The 15244-nt window shown below is 34.4% G+C and overlaps 1 protein-coding gene across 1 annotated transcript in view; it reads left to right on the top strand.

The window, feature by feature from the left end:
• Positions 1–15244, top strand: part of LOC114329005 (serologically defined colon cancer antigen 8 homolog) — a 77724-nt gene that overhangs the window by 49124 nt on the left and 13356 nt on the right. The window contains exons 8-10 of the mRNA XM_028278016.2: positions 3854–4092; positions 4198–4354; positions 15051–15168. Coding sequence (XP_028133817.2) covers positions 3854–4092; positions 4198–4354; positions 15051–15168 — 514 coding nt within the window. The remainder of the gene's footprint in view (positions 1–3853; positions 4093–4197; positions 4355–15050; positions 15169–15244) is intronic.

The following is a 15244-nucleotide window of genomic DNA, read 5'->3' as shown; positions in this document are numbered from 1 at the left end:
ATCTCTTTAGCAATAATAATATTACATCGATATTGTTGAAGAATAAAGCTTGTTCTTAAAGTCCGTCTCCTATCGGAGGTTGGAAATCATCACAGCTATTCTTATTTTACTGGCGGCCGCCCTAAATAGGTCGATGGAACTGCAGCCGAACCATTCCCTCAGATTTCTTAACCAAGATATTCTGCGCCTACCGATACTTCTCTTACCCCTGATTTTACCCTGGATGATCAGTCTCAGCAGCGAGTATTTGTCACCTCTCATAATATGGCCAAAGTATTCAAGCTTCCTTCTTTTAACAGTAAGTACAACTTCACATCCTTTTCCAATCCGACGTAAAATTTCGGCATTCGTCACGTGGTCCACCCGAGGTACACGGAGCATTCTACGGTAACACCACATCTCAAAGGCTTCAATGTTTTTAATGCTGCCCATCTGCCCAAGAATAAAGCTATAATATACTAAAAAAATCACTCAAATCGGACAACAGGTTTAGGAAATACGAAACGTCAAAAATTTCCCATTTTTAAGGCGGTGCGTTAATTTTGATGCTAAGCCTACGGCTCCACGGGCGAGAAATTGACGCTAGCAGTTGCCGTAAAACGAACTTAAGGTTCCGCGGAACGAAATAGGAATAGCCGAACTGTACCGACTACAGGACTTGTGCGTAGTCGGTTCAGTTCGGCTATTCCTATTCCGTTCCCTGGAACCTTAAGTTCGTTTTACGGCTACTGCTACAGAGCCTACTTTACTTTAAATCAGGCCCGAGGCACTACACAATTTTCGGGCCCCTAAATTCATTAAATAAAATAATTCAATAATAATAATAACTTTCACTGGCGAAGCCAGTCCATGTAACCACTGTTACCATTGGTAACAGTTAAAAATCTTGCAAATAAATATTTTATGACGATGAATAATTCCACTTATCTATATTGTTACCAATAGAAATATATTATTATATTATGTGTTAATAGTACCTAATTCAGTAAATAGCCAATTACTCGTAGACACACGAAAATATTGGCGAGTTTATGTGACTCAGTTGCACTTTATTATATTCTGTTACCAGTCTCATTTGCGGTTACAATGAATGGTTATCTCGCTGTCGCTCGGGCGGCTCGGGACCGGCTAGTGTCTGAAAATTTTGAAGGCGCTACGGGCGTAAGCGCGCTGTGTATATCAGTAGGGCTGTTACCAGATTTAAATTTGGTTACAGTACCTATAAAAAGTCTGCGTGCAGTTCACCATGGATGAGTGTCGCTGCGTAATCGATCAACTACTTGAAAACTAATTCTGATTGAAAAAAAAAATGAGATTATTGAAAATGAAAGACCTATTTTAAACAATTTAAAAAAGGAATCAAAAAAAGTAGTTCGATATTTTAAATTTAGTTGGTACAGTGAAAATCCTTGGATATGTGGTTGCAAGAAAAATAGACTGTATTGTTGGTCTTCTGGTTTCTAGAGAAAAATGGGTGGACCAGGTTCACGATTTAAATAGTTTTAGAGTTTTGGAAAAGAGACATGAAATTTCTCCGTTACCTACATGTAAGATGTATATACCCAATTTGATTCAGTTTGGCAAAACAAGAATCGAAAGTTCTCTTAACCAAGCTTTTAAAGCAAATATTGCTAAACATAATGAGTTTGTTGAAAAAAGAAATAGGTATATCCTTAGCTTACTTATAATAGATACCGTATGTTTTATGGCCAAACAAGAATTAGCGTTTCGTGGTCATTTTGAGGGCGACGGCTCTGACATTCGAGGCAATTACAGGGAATTGTTAACATTAATTGCCAAAAAAGATCAAAAATTTTGCCAACATCTAGAAACATCAACTGTTTCTTCGAGATTTTCAAGTGATATACAAAATGATATTATTGAAGCTATATATACATTTAGCCATATTTTCATTTTTTTAAATAAGATTTTTTGCATCTAGTTTTGGTAACACTTTAGAAAAAGTCACGCGTCGCCACTGATAACTTTTTTTAAATGTGTTAATTATTATTTAATAGAAATATGGTTGCACCAGAAATTTTAATTTTTATTAACAATATATAAAATTTACACTTAAACAATTAAACATTAGATGTGCTACGAAGTTCTTTAAGATGTGCCACTTCTTCCACTAAATCATCAACATCGATATCGTTCTCATAATATGTATTCGGTAATATATTAAGTTTTCAAGTCTACGGTCTCACTATTGTCTGTGACAATGTTAAAACATATTATGGTAAAAATATCGTTTACAGAATAATTATTAGCATCTTTTCTTTAAAGATATCGTGGGTTTCGCACACTTCCAATGAAGATGTTCTCCAAATGATGAATTCAGAACATGTGCTCATAAAAACCATAAAGAGAAGAAAAACAGAATACTTCAGCAGTATAATTAGAGGACTGGAAGTCCAGGAACACTGGGGGGAAAGAGATGGATAGGTCGAAAGAAACTTTCATGGTTGCGTTATATTAGATAACGGTGTGGTTCCACGGAAAAAGAGTTATTTCGCGCAGCAGCCCATAGAGAAAAGTTTCAGGAACTTGTAAATATGATGACGGCCAACGTCTGAATACGGACACGGCACCTAAAGAAGAAGAAAGCTCATCTCTATATGAAGCGTTTATCGGCGATAATTTTTTAGGCTTCATGTTCAATTTCTGAAAATTTTTCTCATTAAGTTTTCTATATATTTGATTAAACTATTGTCCCCTAAAGCAAATTTCCCTACCCAAGGTAAATGTCTAGATCCACCACTGTTTGTAAGTGACAAGCAAAAAATGCTTCCTTTTTAGTCCAATCAATTTAGATGAATAGCAGGTCTAACCTTGCATGCCGAGCTATCTTGAATTTTATTTTTCTAATCTTTAAGGGGGGTCAATAGTAGTGTAAATTTAAAATCGCGAATTCCGCCGTTGTGTTAGCCGCCATTTGATTTTAAAGGATAACCGTTTTTGCTTAATATCTTCGCGCCATTTTTTTGGTTATCTTCCCGGGCCTCATCAAAATGCGGGCCCGAGGTAGGTGCCTTATGGGCCTAGTGGTAAAATAGGCCCTGTACTGCTAGCGTCAATTTCTCGCCCGTGGAGCCGTTCGCGTGTATTTTTAGTAAAAGCTCTATCGCTTCCTTGGATTGATTTTCCTTGTGACGGAGTATCCTTCTAACTTTGATACTTTTGACTTTATTTGCATGTATGGTAGTACCTACATGTCAGTTGGTACTTCAGATTTCTTTCCTAGGAGGCGCTAGGAGTTTTATTCCCGGACAAACAGCAGTTCTGTTTAACGTGTCGTCCTAGCTTTTTATTACATTAAATGTGATATAGTTCGTCCGCTATAACTTTTCCCATGCGTCACGATTCATTTTCAAACAAATTAAGTCAAAACATTAAGTGACACGAACGTCGATATGTATATACATTTTGTATACTGTATACTGTATGATTAACTATTTAGATGGGAAATAAGCCACAATTAAATTGAAAAAAATAATTTTATTAAGGTTTCGACGCCCAAATCGGGTGTCGTTGTCAAAATACAAAATAGTAGTATTTTGTATTTTGACAACGACACCCGATTTGGGCGTCGAAACGTTAATAAAATTATTTTTTTCAATTTAATTGTGGCTTATTTCCCATCTAAATCGTTAATCATAAAAATGACACAAGGAAATAGCTTCAGAATAACATGTATATTGTATATTATATACTACACACATCGGCGTACGTTTCACTTTATGTTTTGACTTAATTTGTTTGAAAATGAATCGTGACGCATGGTAAAAGTTATAGCGGACGAACAATATTTGGTAAATCTTACATGTATATCTCATTATGTGTTATATTCCAGTTAACTTGCAATCTGACATTGGCGTTAGTGGAGCAGAGAAAAGCGCATTGGAACAACAAATCGCAACTCTTCAACTTGCAAATGAAAGAAGTGACAGGCAATCTAAACAGGAAATAGTGCGTCTACACGCGGAAATACAGTCTCTAAGACAGAGATTGGACAGAGCTGACGCTGATCTGATCCACAGCCGACGAGAGAACATCAGATTGTCGGAACAGATTGCTTCTCTTGAAAAGGAGGTAGGAATAATACCCTTCCTTTTTTTGTTTTGATTCTGGCCTTGGTTTAGAAAATATCCTTCCAATTCTTCGGAAAATTTGCCCTAAATTAAATTAATGTTTTAGATTACTCTAAATGCTGCATTATCAGAAGAGAGAACCAACACCACTCCAAGAACTCCAAGAGGCGGGGAAATAGTGGCCTTGCCACCTCCTGCTCCAAAAAATGAGGAGAGGGAGAAAGAATTGGGCTCCTTGATTCATGACATGGAAAACAAGCATGGTAAGATACAAACATTAAAAAAGTTTATTCTGGATAAAGTGTAGACTTTAACAAAGTTTTATATTCCATTATTTTTAAAAGCCTAATAAAACTATGTAATTTTCGTAGTTCGTAAACTATTATAATTTTTCTAGAAAATAATATTTTTATTTGGTCTAAAAAAATGTTGTAAGTCTACATAAAATATTACTAAAATAATATCTATAAATGTTGTATACGTGGTTTTATAATTTTTTTAAGTTTTAAAATAAAATTTACGAGAAATATAATAATTTAGTTTTCATATTAAAAAAATAAGGCCAGAATCAAAACAAAAAAAAAATATATAGCGTAATTTTGTAACTTTTAGACTCAATACACGTTCTTCACAATTGTAGCAATTTATGTATACAAATCATTCGGCATTGAGATTGTATATGTAAACCTTCAATATATCGGTGATTTGTTTCTTTAAAGTCCATGTTTTCACTTAATACAGTAGCTTATAGCAGTAGCACAGAGAACACGTAACACCTCCAAAGTCTAATTCTCAATAGACAAATCTCTGTTTCCACTTAGACTTGGGTATGGTACATAATATAACGTATAACGTACAATGTACAAAAAAGTGTATATCTTTAGAATGTGCTAAACAAAGTCAAAAGTAAAGGATGCATTTTATTCAATAATCTTTATTGTATACTTATAAAAAGTTATAAAACTACGTTTATTAATAGATAACAATATGTTGTATATTATTTATATGTATCCGTCACATATTTTACCATGAGTTGACCTGGGAGAGTTGATTTAAAAACTGAGATGGTTTTTTCACTGACTTAAACACTAATTTGGAACATTTTAAATTAAAAATTAAAAAAAGTTAAAATAAAAATAAGAAAAAATTAATAAGAAATCAAGTAGTTTCTACACTTTTTTGCTGAAGTATTTTAAATTAAATATTGATTTAAGAAAACATTATTATTCATTTTGTTGTTGCTGTTAGAATTTTGAAATCCTTATTAGTCCAGAGAAATAAGGTTTTGTCGGAACACTTGAGCAGCCAGGTTGCAAATGGGTTTTTTGGGTACTATATACCTAATACATTATAAATACAAAAATGCCCGTCACTGTTGGAACGAGAATTTTAGTTATTAACAAATAAGCGTCAAAAATGGTAGTTTTTTCGTTTAAATCGCTACAGGTAAAATAGGGTAATTAAATATCTTATAGAGTATTCATTTTTTAGTAGATGAGCAAAGGTTCAAAATGGCAGTTTTTGAATTTTGGTACGATCATTTGTTGCTTCGGAAATTGCAAAATAAGACTAAAACTTCGAAAATAAAAAATTTGCTATAACTTTTGTGAAAATTAACTTAAGACATTGATATTGCATGAAAAGTTGAGACAACCAGTACATATCATGCACAAAAAATTTCAAGACGATTCATCAATTAGTTTAAATTTTATTCAATTTGTTTATCCAAAAGAGCTTTTTTTGCAATGTTATTGTTCAGAAAATAATAATGATACAGCAGTTCTGTGGAAAGCATATGAAAGAAGAACGCTTATATTTTCCAAGCATTTAACCCGCCATTACACGCGCTATGAGGGAATCCCTCACCATATTTGTTTATAACCAATGAAATTGTGTAAGCTTATACGATAACCTTAAGCACCCAGGAATGCCTTTAGCATGGTTCATGAGAGGGTATGAAAAAGTTATAGAATATTTCAGGCGGTCAGTGTGCTTTGTGATAGTTGAAAGAAGAGACATCCCTCTTCCAGTGAGGGAATTCCTCACTGCGCGTGCAATCACGGTGAAATCACGTTTCTGTTATCTCAAAGAAACTTTTAGGTTTTTATTTAATATTTAGGTAGGTTTAATTAAAATATTATTGTTTGGATTAGGTTAGGAACAGTGGCACACCGAGCGGGGGGTTTGGGTGTTAACCTTTCAGAGTTACCGTGCGGACTATGATTCCGCTTGTCTAAATATTTGTCGATTTCTGACGATTAATTACGATCTCGGTCATGGCGTGCTCGCTAGCTTCAAGTGAGGGGATACTTTATTCAGTACTGTTGTGAGAATTGTCTTAGTGCGTTTAGTTCTGCTGCTATATTGACTTGCGGAACGTGAGTCCGCACGTTATACAAGTTGTCACAAATCTTCAGGTAAGATTCAATTTTAAAATATTTTGTTTTTAGGGTAAATATAAAAATATTTATGTAATTTATAATTGGGAGTGATCTACTGATTACGTTTTCTGTATATTTGATTGATATAAACTTATTTTTGTTACAGATTTTTTAAGATGAGTTTCGAAAAGCAACTAGCATATCTTGAAAAGCTGCATACGGAATTTCTCTCTGATTCTGAGCCAGAAGCTAAACCTGACCATGATGATGCTAGTTTGGAAGGAGATTATGAAGAAGTACAGGACCACGATACCAACATGCAAGAAGACATTGAGGAGAGAATCTTAGAATCTCCGAAGATTGACTTATTTCCGTTCATTCATGTATCTACTTTGAGCAGCTCAAACATTTATTTTTTATTTAGTCGTTGTTTAGTTTCTTAGAAATAATTGTTTTGCAATTTTTTAATTTAGGTTTTTGTGATTTATAGGACTCAAAATGTGAAAAGGATATATCCGTTCACTATTTTTTTTTGAAGCATGAGTTTAAGTGCAAGTTATAATAAATCTGTTTGTAAATGTTTTTTTTGTCTTTTTATTTAAACAATTGACAAGTTCTCACACCGTTTTTCCGAAAATATTTATTTTTTGGACCTTTTCTGTATGTGCGGACTGTGAGTCCGCACGTTTCACTTTATGTACCATCATGCCACGTTATCTCTGAAAGGTTAAAATCCCACCCAGAGCATATAGAAATATATATAAAAGAAAGTAGGAAAATATAACTTGTCTTTCACAAATAATACAAAAAATTTTCGGTGCCCAAGCTAACCCCCCTCCCCCCAGAGGAAAATTCCAAGTGCGCCACTGGCTAAGAACCCATTTTTAAATTTACCTATTCTAATTGGGAAATAAGCCACAATTTAACTTGAAAAATTGATTTTATTGACGTTTCGAATTCCACCTCGGACGTTGTTATCAAAATACAAAATATGAATAGTTAATTACATAAATACCACAAAGAAATAGCTTCAGAACAGTTGTTAATTTTAATTTGTATTTTTAGTAAAATGAATTCGCGTAAAAAACGTTAATTCCTTCAGAGGCTTGCTGAAATTGAAAATTAAGAAAACTTGCTTTTGATCTATGTATATTATTTTTACTTTTGTTTTGTTAAATTAATAAAAAAAATTGGTTTACGAGACTTTCTATAATATGTGAGTACAACCCATTTTATATTTATACATGTTGACATTCATTCTTCCTCGAAATAAGTCGAACTTATGTAGGTGAGGGCGACGCTCATACGCGTGCAACCACGTCACAATAGAAGACGCGTGTAACGGCGGGTTAAAAAATCTATAAAAAGCCATTTTTATCATTCCGAAAACAATTTGCTAAAGTAGAGTAATTTTTGGCTTAAAAAAAAATTGAAAAGCTTTGACTGTAGAGTAAATCTTCTTTGGTTTGTATTTTACACGAATTTTCAAAAAAAAAACTTTTTGCCTAGGTTAATTGCGGTCAAAGTTAGCCACTTTTATTATTTAATTCACAGTTACTTCTATATACATAAAATTCTCCTGTAACAGTGTTAGTTACCATACTCCTCCGAAACGGCTTGACCGATTTTTATGAAATTTTACACGTATATCCTGTAGGACTGAGAGAGAATAGGTTCTAATCTATTTTTCATGCCCATAAATTATAAGGGTGGTTGCCCCCTTGACATTTTTTTTGGACAAAATTGTCTACTTTAATTTTCTTGTAAAAATACATACAACCCTTAATTTTCACTCTTCTATCACCAACCCCTATTTTTTAATAGCCATCTACAGTGAACTCTCCCTTGAACGGACAGTAGTCGTTCCTCATAAAGTGTCCGTTTAAAGGAGGTGTCCGTTGAAGAGAAAAAGATATGTTAACTTAAATATTTTAAAAATAAGTGCATGTATGTATGCATATATAAAAAGAGATACTAGGTTTAATATTACATAACACAAGTTGTGGATGACCAAGCAGCATTGTCTAGGAAGATTGAATATTGAACTTTTTGATTTTCTCTCTGCATTCTTCTATCAAAATACTATATTGGTACAAAATAGAATTGCGATCCTATCTTTAGAAGCCTTGCCTCCAATGCCCCTTTGTCCTTTCAGGGTATAAGTTTTCTTGGGTAATGCTCTAAACTCTAAAAAATAATCCCGTCTCATCTGCGTTAATAATAGGTTTGTTCCAACACAACGAAAACCGTTCATGTAACGATCACCGTCCTGCGCAGTAAACAAAGTAACCCATGGAACGCACGATATACAGACACATAATGCATGGAACGTATTATTTTATAGTAACGTGATCGTTACATGATGGTTCTTCGTTGTGTTTGAACAAAACTCAACGCTTAGTTACCTTGCAACTTCTAATGCCTTTTCTTGAATAAGTTTACCAGAAACAGGAATATTTTTAGACCGCACTTCACAAAACCAATCGAAAACAATTATTAGTAGGTCTAATGCAGTACCATCAGTTTTCAAAAATTTTCTTTTCGCTTCCAGGTGACCGTTCTCAGAAAACTGATTGATTAAATCACTTTTATGTTTCAAAATTTCACTGGCTTGAGGTTTTCCAATTCCAAATTTTTCAGCTAACTGTCTAATATTTAACTTATGCTTCTCTCCATAATGAACCACATCGACTTTTTCTTTCAAACTAAAAAAATCTAATAGACACAAAATTTATGATGAAATTTAATCCAAAAATATTTTTTTAAAGAAACACTTATAAAAACACAACGACATCTATTGCATAATATGCTAAATCAGACATTCCTGTTAAAATTCTTAAATCCTTGTTCCAGTCAAAACACAATAATTAACAATTTTCTGGTGTCGCATTTCGTTCATCGACCAACAAAAACATTAAATTTTTATTACTTGTGTAGTTTTGATAACGTGAACAGTATCAAATATCATTTCGAGGACATCTGTATTGATTTGAAATAATAAATGTATTAAGTATATACTGAAGTTTTATATTGTAAAATATTTGTAAAAAAATTTAAATTTGTTTCATTTACTGACCGCATATACACATCATTTACTGTCCGCGTCCGTTGTTAAAAGTGTCCGTCGAAGAGAGTTAAAGGGTACAGGTTCATATATGGCCGAATAATTTTTGTTTTAAAAATCGTCCATGTAGAGGAGTGGTCCGGCGAAGAGAGGTGTCCGTCGAAGAGAGGTGTCCGTTAAGAGAGAGTTTACTGTATATATTTGCATCTATAAAATTCTTCTGTCACACTGTTAGTTGCCATACTTCTCTGAGACCGCTTGACCGATTGTTATGAAATTATATATGTATATTCGGTAGGTTTTAGAATCGGTCGTAATCTATTTTTCATATCCCTGAGTGAGAAGGGGGGTTCCCCTAACATTTTGTAATGTTAGGTGGGGATATGTGTACATAACGTACTCTACAAGACTACGAGTACATACAAATTAAAAAAAATATGATCAAAATCCATCAACAAGCTCCGGAGATATTAATGGCGGCATATGTTTGAAGAATCAATTTCATTTTTTGAGTGCACGGATTTTAATAATTATTATTCCCCTCCACCAACCACGAATCGATGTCGTTAGGACGTTATTTTTAAAGCTTTATTAACCACTTTATTGAAGTTCAAAGTTTGGTCAAACTTTACACATAAACTACATACCTTTAGCTTCAAAATGGCGCTAGTTAGGTTGCTTAATTGTTGTAAACAAAGTAGCTGTGAATTAAATAAAAAAGTGGCTAACTTTGACCCTGATTAACCTAGGCGAAAAGGTTTTGTTTTGAAAATTCATGTCAAAATACCAGCTTTTCAAATCCCAAAGTAGTTTTGGTCTAGAGTCAATATTAACAAAGTTATTCAAATTGTTTATAAGCCAAAAATGACCCTATTTTAGAAAAATGTTTTGGGAATGAACAAAATATAATTTTAATGATTTTTTAAACGCGTTGAAAATATAACTTATTCTTCTTTCACGCGGTTTTCACAGAATTGCTATATCATTATTATTTTCTGAACAATAACATTGCAAAAAAAGGTCTTTGGTATAAACAAATTGAATAATATTTAAACTAATTAAGTCTTAAAATTTTTTGTGCATTATATGAACTGTTTGACTCAACTTTTCATGCAATATGAAAGTTTTAAGGTCATTTTAGCAAAATAGCATTTTTTTATTTTCGAAATTTTTATTTTATTTTGAAATTTACGAAGCACCAAAGGATGGGCCTAAAATTCAAAATCTGCCATTTTAAACCTGTGCTCATTTACTAACAGAAGGACACTACAAATAACATATTGAATTACCCTATTTTTACCTATAGGTAGCGATTTAAACGAAAAAACTGCCATTTTTGACGCTTATTTGTTATATAATAACTAAAATTCTCGTCCGAACTGTGACGAGCATTTTTGTATTTACTCGTATAATGTATTCGGTATATAGTACCCAAAAACCAATTTGCAACCTGGCTGCTCAAGTGTCCCGAACATGGTACATTTTTGCCTTATTTCTCTGGCGTGTATATCCTTATATAATATCCTTCATACGTGGGTTCTGAGTCCTACAGCCCCTGCTGCATCCCGCATTTCGATCTCCTCCTTTTTCGGTCGGTCCATTTCTCCTTAGTTATGGCACCATCTCTCATTATTCGTCTAATTACTTCTTTCCATTCTAATTGGTCTTCTCTTCCTACCTCTATTCCATGGAACACAGTTTAAGGCCTCTTTTGGCCATTCTACATCTTTCATTCGCATTACATGCCTGTACCATAAGATAAAAGTTGTTTGGATTCTATTGTATCTATGGCATTGTAAATCCTTCCTGTTCTTCTTCTAATTTCTTCATATGGGATGTGATGATCATCATGTGGATATCCGACACGTTCCTAGATAGTTTGCCGGGTTTTTTCTTCTCTCTACGTTTCATGTTTTATGTTTCACGTTTCTTTGGTGTGCGGTCTCTCTTAAGGGAGGCCGCGTGAAACATGAAACAAAAAAATGGTGAAAAACGAAACCGTTTCATGTTATATACTAATCAAAGAAACAAAAGTAAAATTTGTATTTTCAACAATGGAAAGTGATGATAACGAGGTCGTTGCTGTTGTGACAACTCTTTTATTACTGTCCGCAAACAAAAAAAAAGAAAACGACGTTATTTGGTGGATCCATACAATGGTAACTTAGGATAACTTTGCATACACTGCAACGCCTAATGGACCGAGTAACAACAGAAATTCGAGTAAAATACGAGAAGCAAAGAGTCAACATCTAGCCAAACAGTGTCATGACATTGAAGTACTTGAAAACAGAGACGACACGTTTAACATGTACAAAAAAAGTGAAAGAAGCGGTTGGTATCTTGCGGAAAGAAGCGGAAACAAACTGTATTGCTACAGGCTGAACATGGTAAAGTAATATTTGAAGTAGAGGGCAAACTTAAAGAATGGGAAAATTACGTTACGTACCTATTCGAAGACGATATGAGTAGTTCACCTCACGATATTACTAACTGCGACGGACCCCTAATAACACGCTCTGAGGTAATAAAAGCCATACAATCATCAAAAGATGGCAGAGCGACTGGTCCTGATGAAATTCCAACTGAAATATACCAGCTTATAAATGATAGCAATGTTTTACAGGCTATAACTTCGTTTTTCAATACCATTATTAATACCATCGGACAACTACCTAATGGTTGGTCTAATTCACTGTTTATAGCTCTAAATAAGAAGACAACAACAAAAACCTGTGCTGATTATAGAACCATCTATATCTGTAGACATATACTGTTGTTTTATTGACTTCCAAAAGGCATTTGATCGTGTTGAGCACTCTATATTGATCGAAGCTCTAAAATACATTGGCTTGGACGGCAGAGATGTTCGAATAATTATTGCAAATTTATGTTGGAATCAAACAACATCAGTTTTAGTAGATGGTGTGGAATCACAGGCTCTTAACATTAAAAGAGGAGTACGGCAGGGATGCCTCTTGTCACCCCTGCTTTTCAACGTTTACTCCAAAAGAATTTTCAGAAAAGCACTTTCTTAAAAACAAGAAGGAATACTTGTGAACGGTGAAGTCATCAATAATTTGCGATATGCGGACGATGCAGTACTCCTAGCTTCTACTAGCTTCTACTCAAGAATATCTGCAAACACCACTTGATAGTGTCATTGAGAGTTGTAGGGAGGCAGGTCTGGATCTGAACATACGAAAAACCAAAATACTTGTAATAAGTAAACAACAGCATATAAAACCGTCTATATATGTAAATAATACCAAACTTGAGCAAGTTGATAAAATCATTTACCTTGGACAGCAATTAAATTGTAACGCAGAAAGTCACTGCTAAATTGGATCTAGGATAGAGCACGCTTTTAGAAGGATGTCCAAGGTGTTATGTAACAGACCTAAAATTGGCATTGAGGATCCGCCTACTTGGCTGCTACGTGTTCTCGGTCTTACTTTACGGTGTCGAGTTCTGGACTGTGAATAAAATCGATCTAAACCGCCTGGAGGCTTTCGAAATGTGGTGCTATAGAAGAATTTTAAAAGTTTCCTGGGTGGAGAAGATTCGAAACTCACAATACTAGAACGTCTCAGCAAGGCTACTGAGATCATAAAAAGCATCAAACAGAGAAAGCTGGAGTATGTCGGACATGTAATGAGAGGTCCCAAATATAGGTTGCTACAAAATATCATGCAAGGAAAAATAGCAGGCAAACGCAGTCCAGGACGAAGAAGAACCTCATGGTTGAAGAACTTGCGAGATTGGTGTGGTGTTGATACAAGCAAGCTATTTAGGGTGGCAGTGAATAAAACTAAGATAGCTATGATGGTAATCAACGTTCTGAAAGGACATGGTACATGAAGAAGAAGAACGACAGTCTGTAGAGAATTTGAAATGAAATTGAATACAAAGAAGACAAAAACGATGGTTATCAGCAAGCACCAAAACAGAAGGGTGAAGGTCAATGTCGACGGCGCAGATCTCGAAAGAGTAACAAGAATAACGTACCTTGGAAGTAATCTTGATGAAACTTGGGACCACTCACTAGAGATCAGAATACGTCTGGAAAAGACATGTATAGTGTTTTACAAAATACAAAAAGTTCTATGCAACCGCCAGCTGGGTGTCTCATTGAGAACTAGAATACTTAAGTGCTATGTTTTCTCCACCTTACTCTATGGTGTTGAAGCCTGGATAGTGACAGAAGCAACACAAAAAAGAATCCAAGTATTCGAACTCTGGTGTTACCGTAAAATGCTCAGAATGTCCTACATGAGCCATACGATAAATGCGGAAGTCTTGCGGAGGATGAATAAGGAAAGAGAGCTTATAAAAAAAGAACGGAAAACCCAATATTTTGGTCACATCGTAAGATCTCAAAAGTAAAAAACTACTCCAACTTATAATTGAAGACAAAACCAATAGCAAAAGGGGACCAGGAAGAAGACGCAACTCTTGGCTTAAAAACCTACGACAATAAACGAATATCACCTCCATAGAACTATTCAGGGCGGCTACAAATAAGATTAAATGGGCAAATGTAATGGCCAACCTCCTTAAGAATAAGTCACCGTAAGAAGAAGATACAATGATATAAAACATAACCATCGTACATTTGATTGCAGACGAACGAAATAATCATCTTGCCAAATTTCAATCATTTTATAGAATGAGTATTCAAACATCTGCATTATGATTTATTGTGGGTCCTGGTTTAAAGAAAAAAGATATTTTCTTGTTATCGTATATTCGAGTACCTCTCCAGGTTATAATTATTGTACAACTCTTCGTTCTGCTCCATCGCAGAAACCACTGCAATATTAAATTCTTGGTCGACATTCATTTTACGCACGTGATTAATTATTGTCCAAAACAATTTAACTGAAACCGAAAAATAGAACACGATCTATTGCATGAAACATATTTCAAGATAAAATTGTTTCATGGGCATGAATCACACTCGTTTCATAGATGGGCGGACGTCTATTTATTTAGTAGTGTTTTATTTTCATGAAACATGTTTTACGTTTTATGTTTCATGTTTCACTTTTCATGTTTCTTTGGTGTGCGGTCTCCCGAAGTCGGTCTCCCGAAAAATGAATCACACTCGTTTCATTGATAGGCGGACATATATTTGTTTAACAGTGTTTTACCAAAGAATATAGACATGGGGCTATATTCCTTAGTTTTACTTCCATGAAACGTGTTTCATGTTTCATGTTTTGCGTTTCATGTTTCTTTGGTTTGTGGCCTCGCATCCCTTTAAAAGTTGATGTGTGCATTTATTTTTTTACGTTTTGAATCATTGAACCTACATCACACATCATTTAAATGCCTAACAGTTTACACAGTCGATTGACTCGATATGACACCACTCGACCCAGATCGACTTGTGTAGATTCAAAGCAAATAATAATACTTAAATCCTTAATAATACGATAAAACGATATGTTGTGCGTTTAAGTTGCTTACTTGTCGAAAACACCATCTTAAGATGAAATTGATGTTTTGCAGCGGCCACTGTAAGCGAATTAGAGGGCATGATCTTCTCTCAGAATCAACTCATGGAAAAATTGTCGAACGAATGTCATGCTCTAACTCAAAAATTGGAAGACACTACAGTCAAGCATAAGTAAGCATTTTCTTATTTACTTTTGATAACCACTATTAGTGCAGTCAATGAGATGACTGGCTCCGAATTCCGTCTT

Source organism: Diabrotica virgifera, chromosome 9, assembly GCF_917563875.1.
Source record: "Diabrotica virgifera virgifera chromosome 9, PGI_DIABVI_V3a".
Lineage (NCBI taxonomy): Eukaryota > Metazoa > Arthropoda > Insecta > Coleoptera > Chrysomelidae > Diabrotica > Diabrotica virgifera.
Note: the sequence above shows the minus strand (reverse complement) of the source record. Positions and strands in the feature narration are given on the sequence as shown.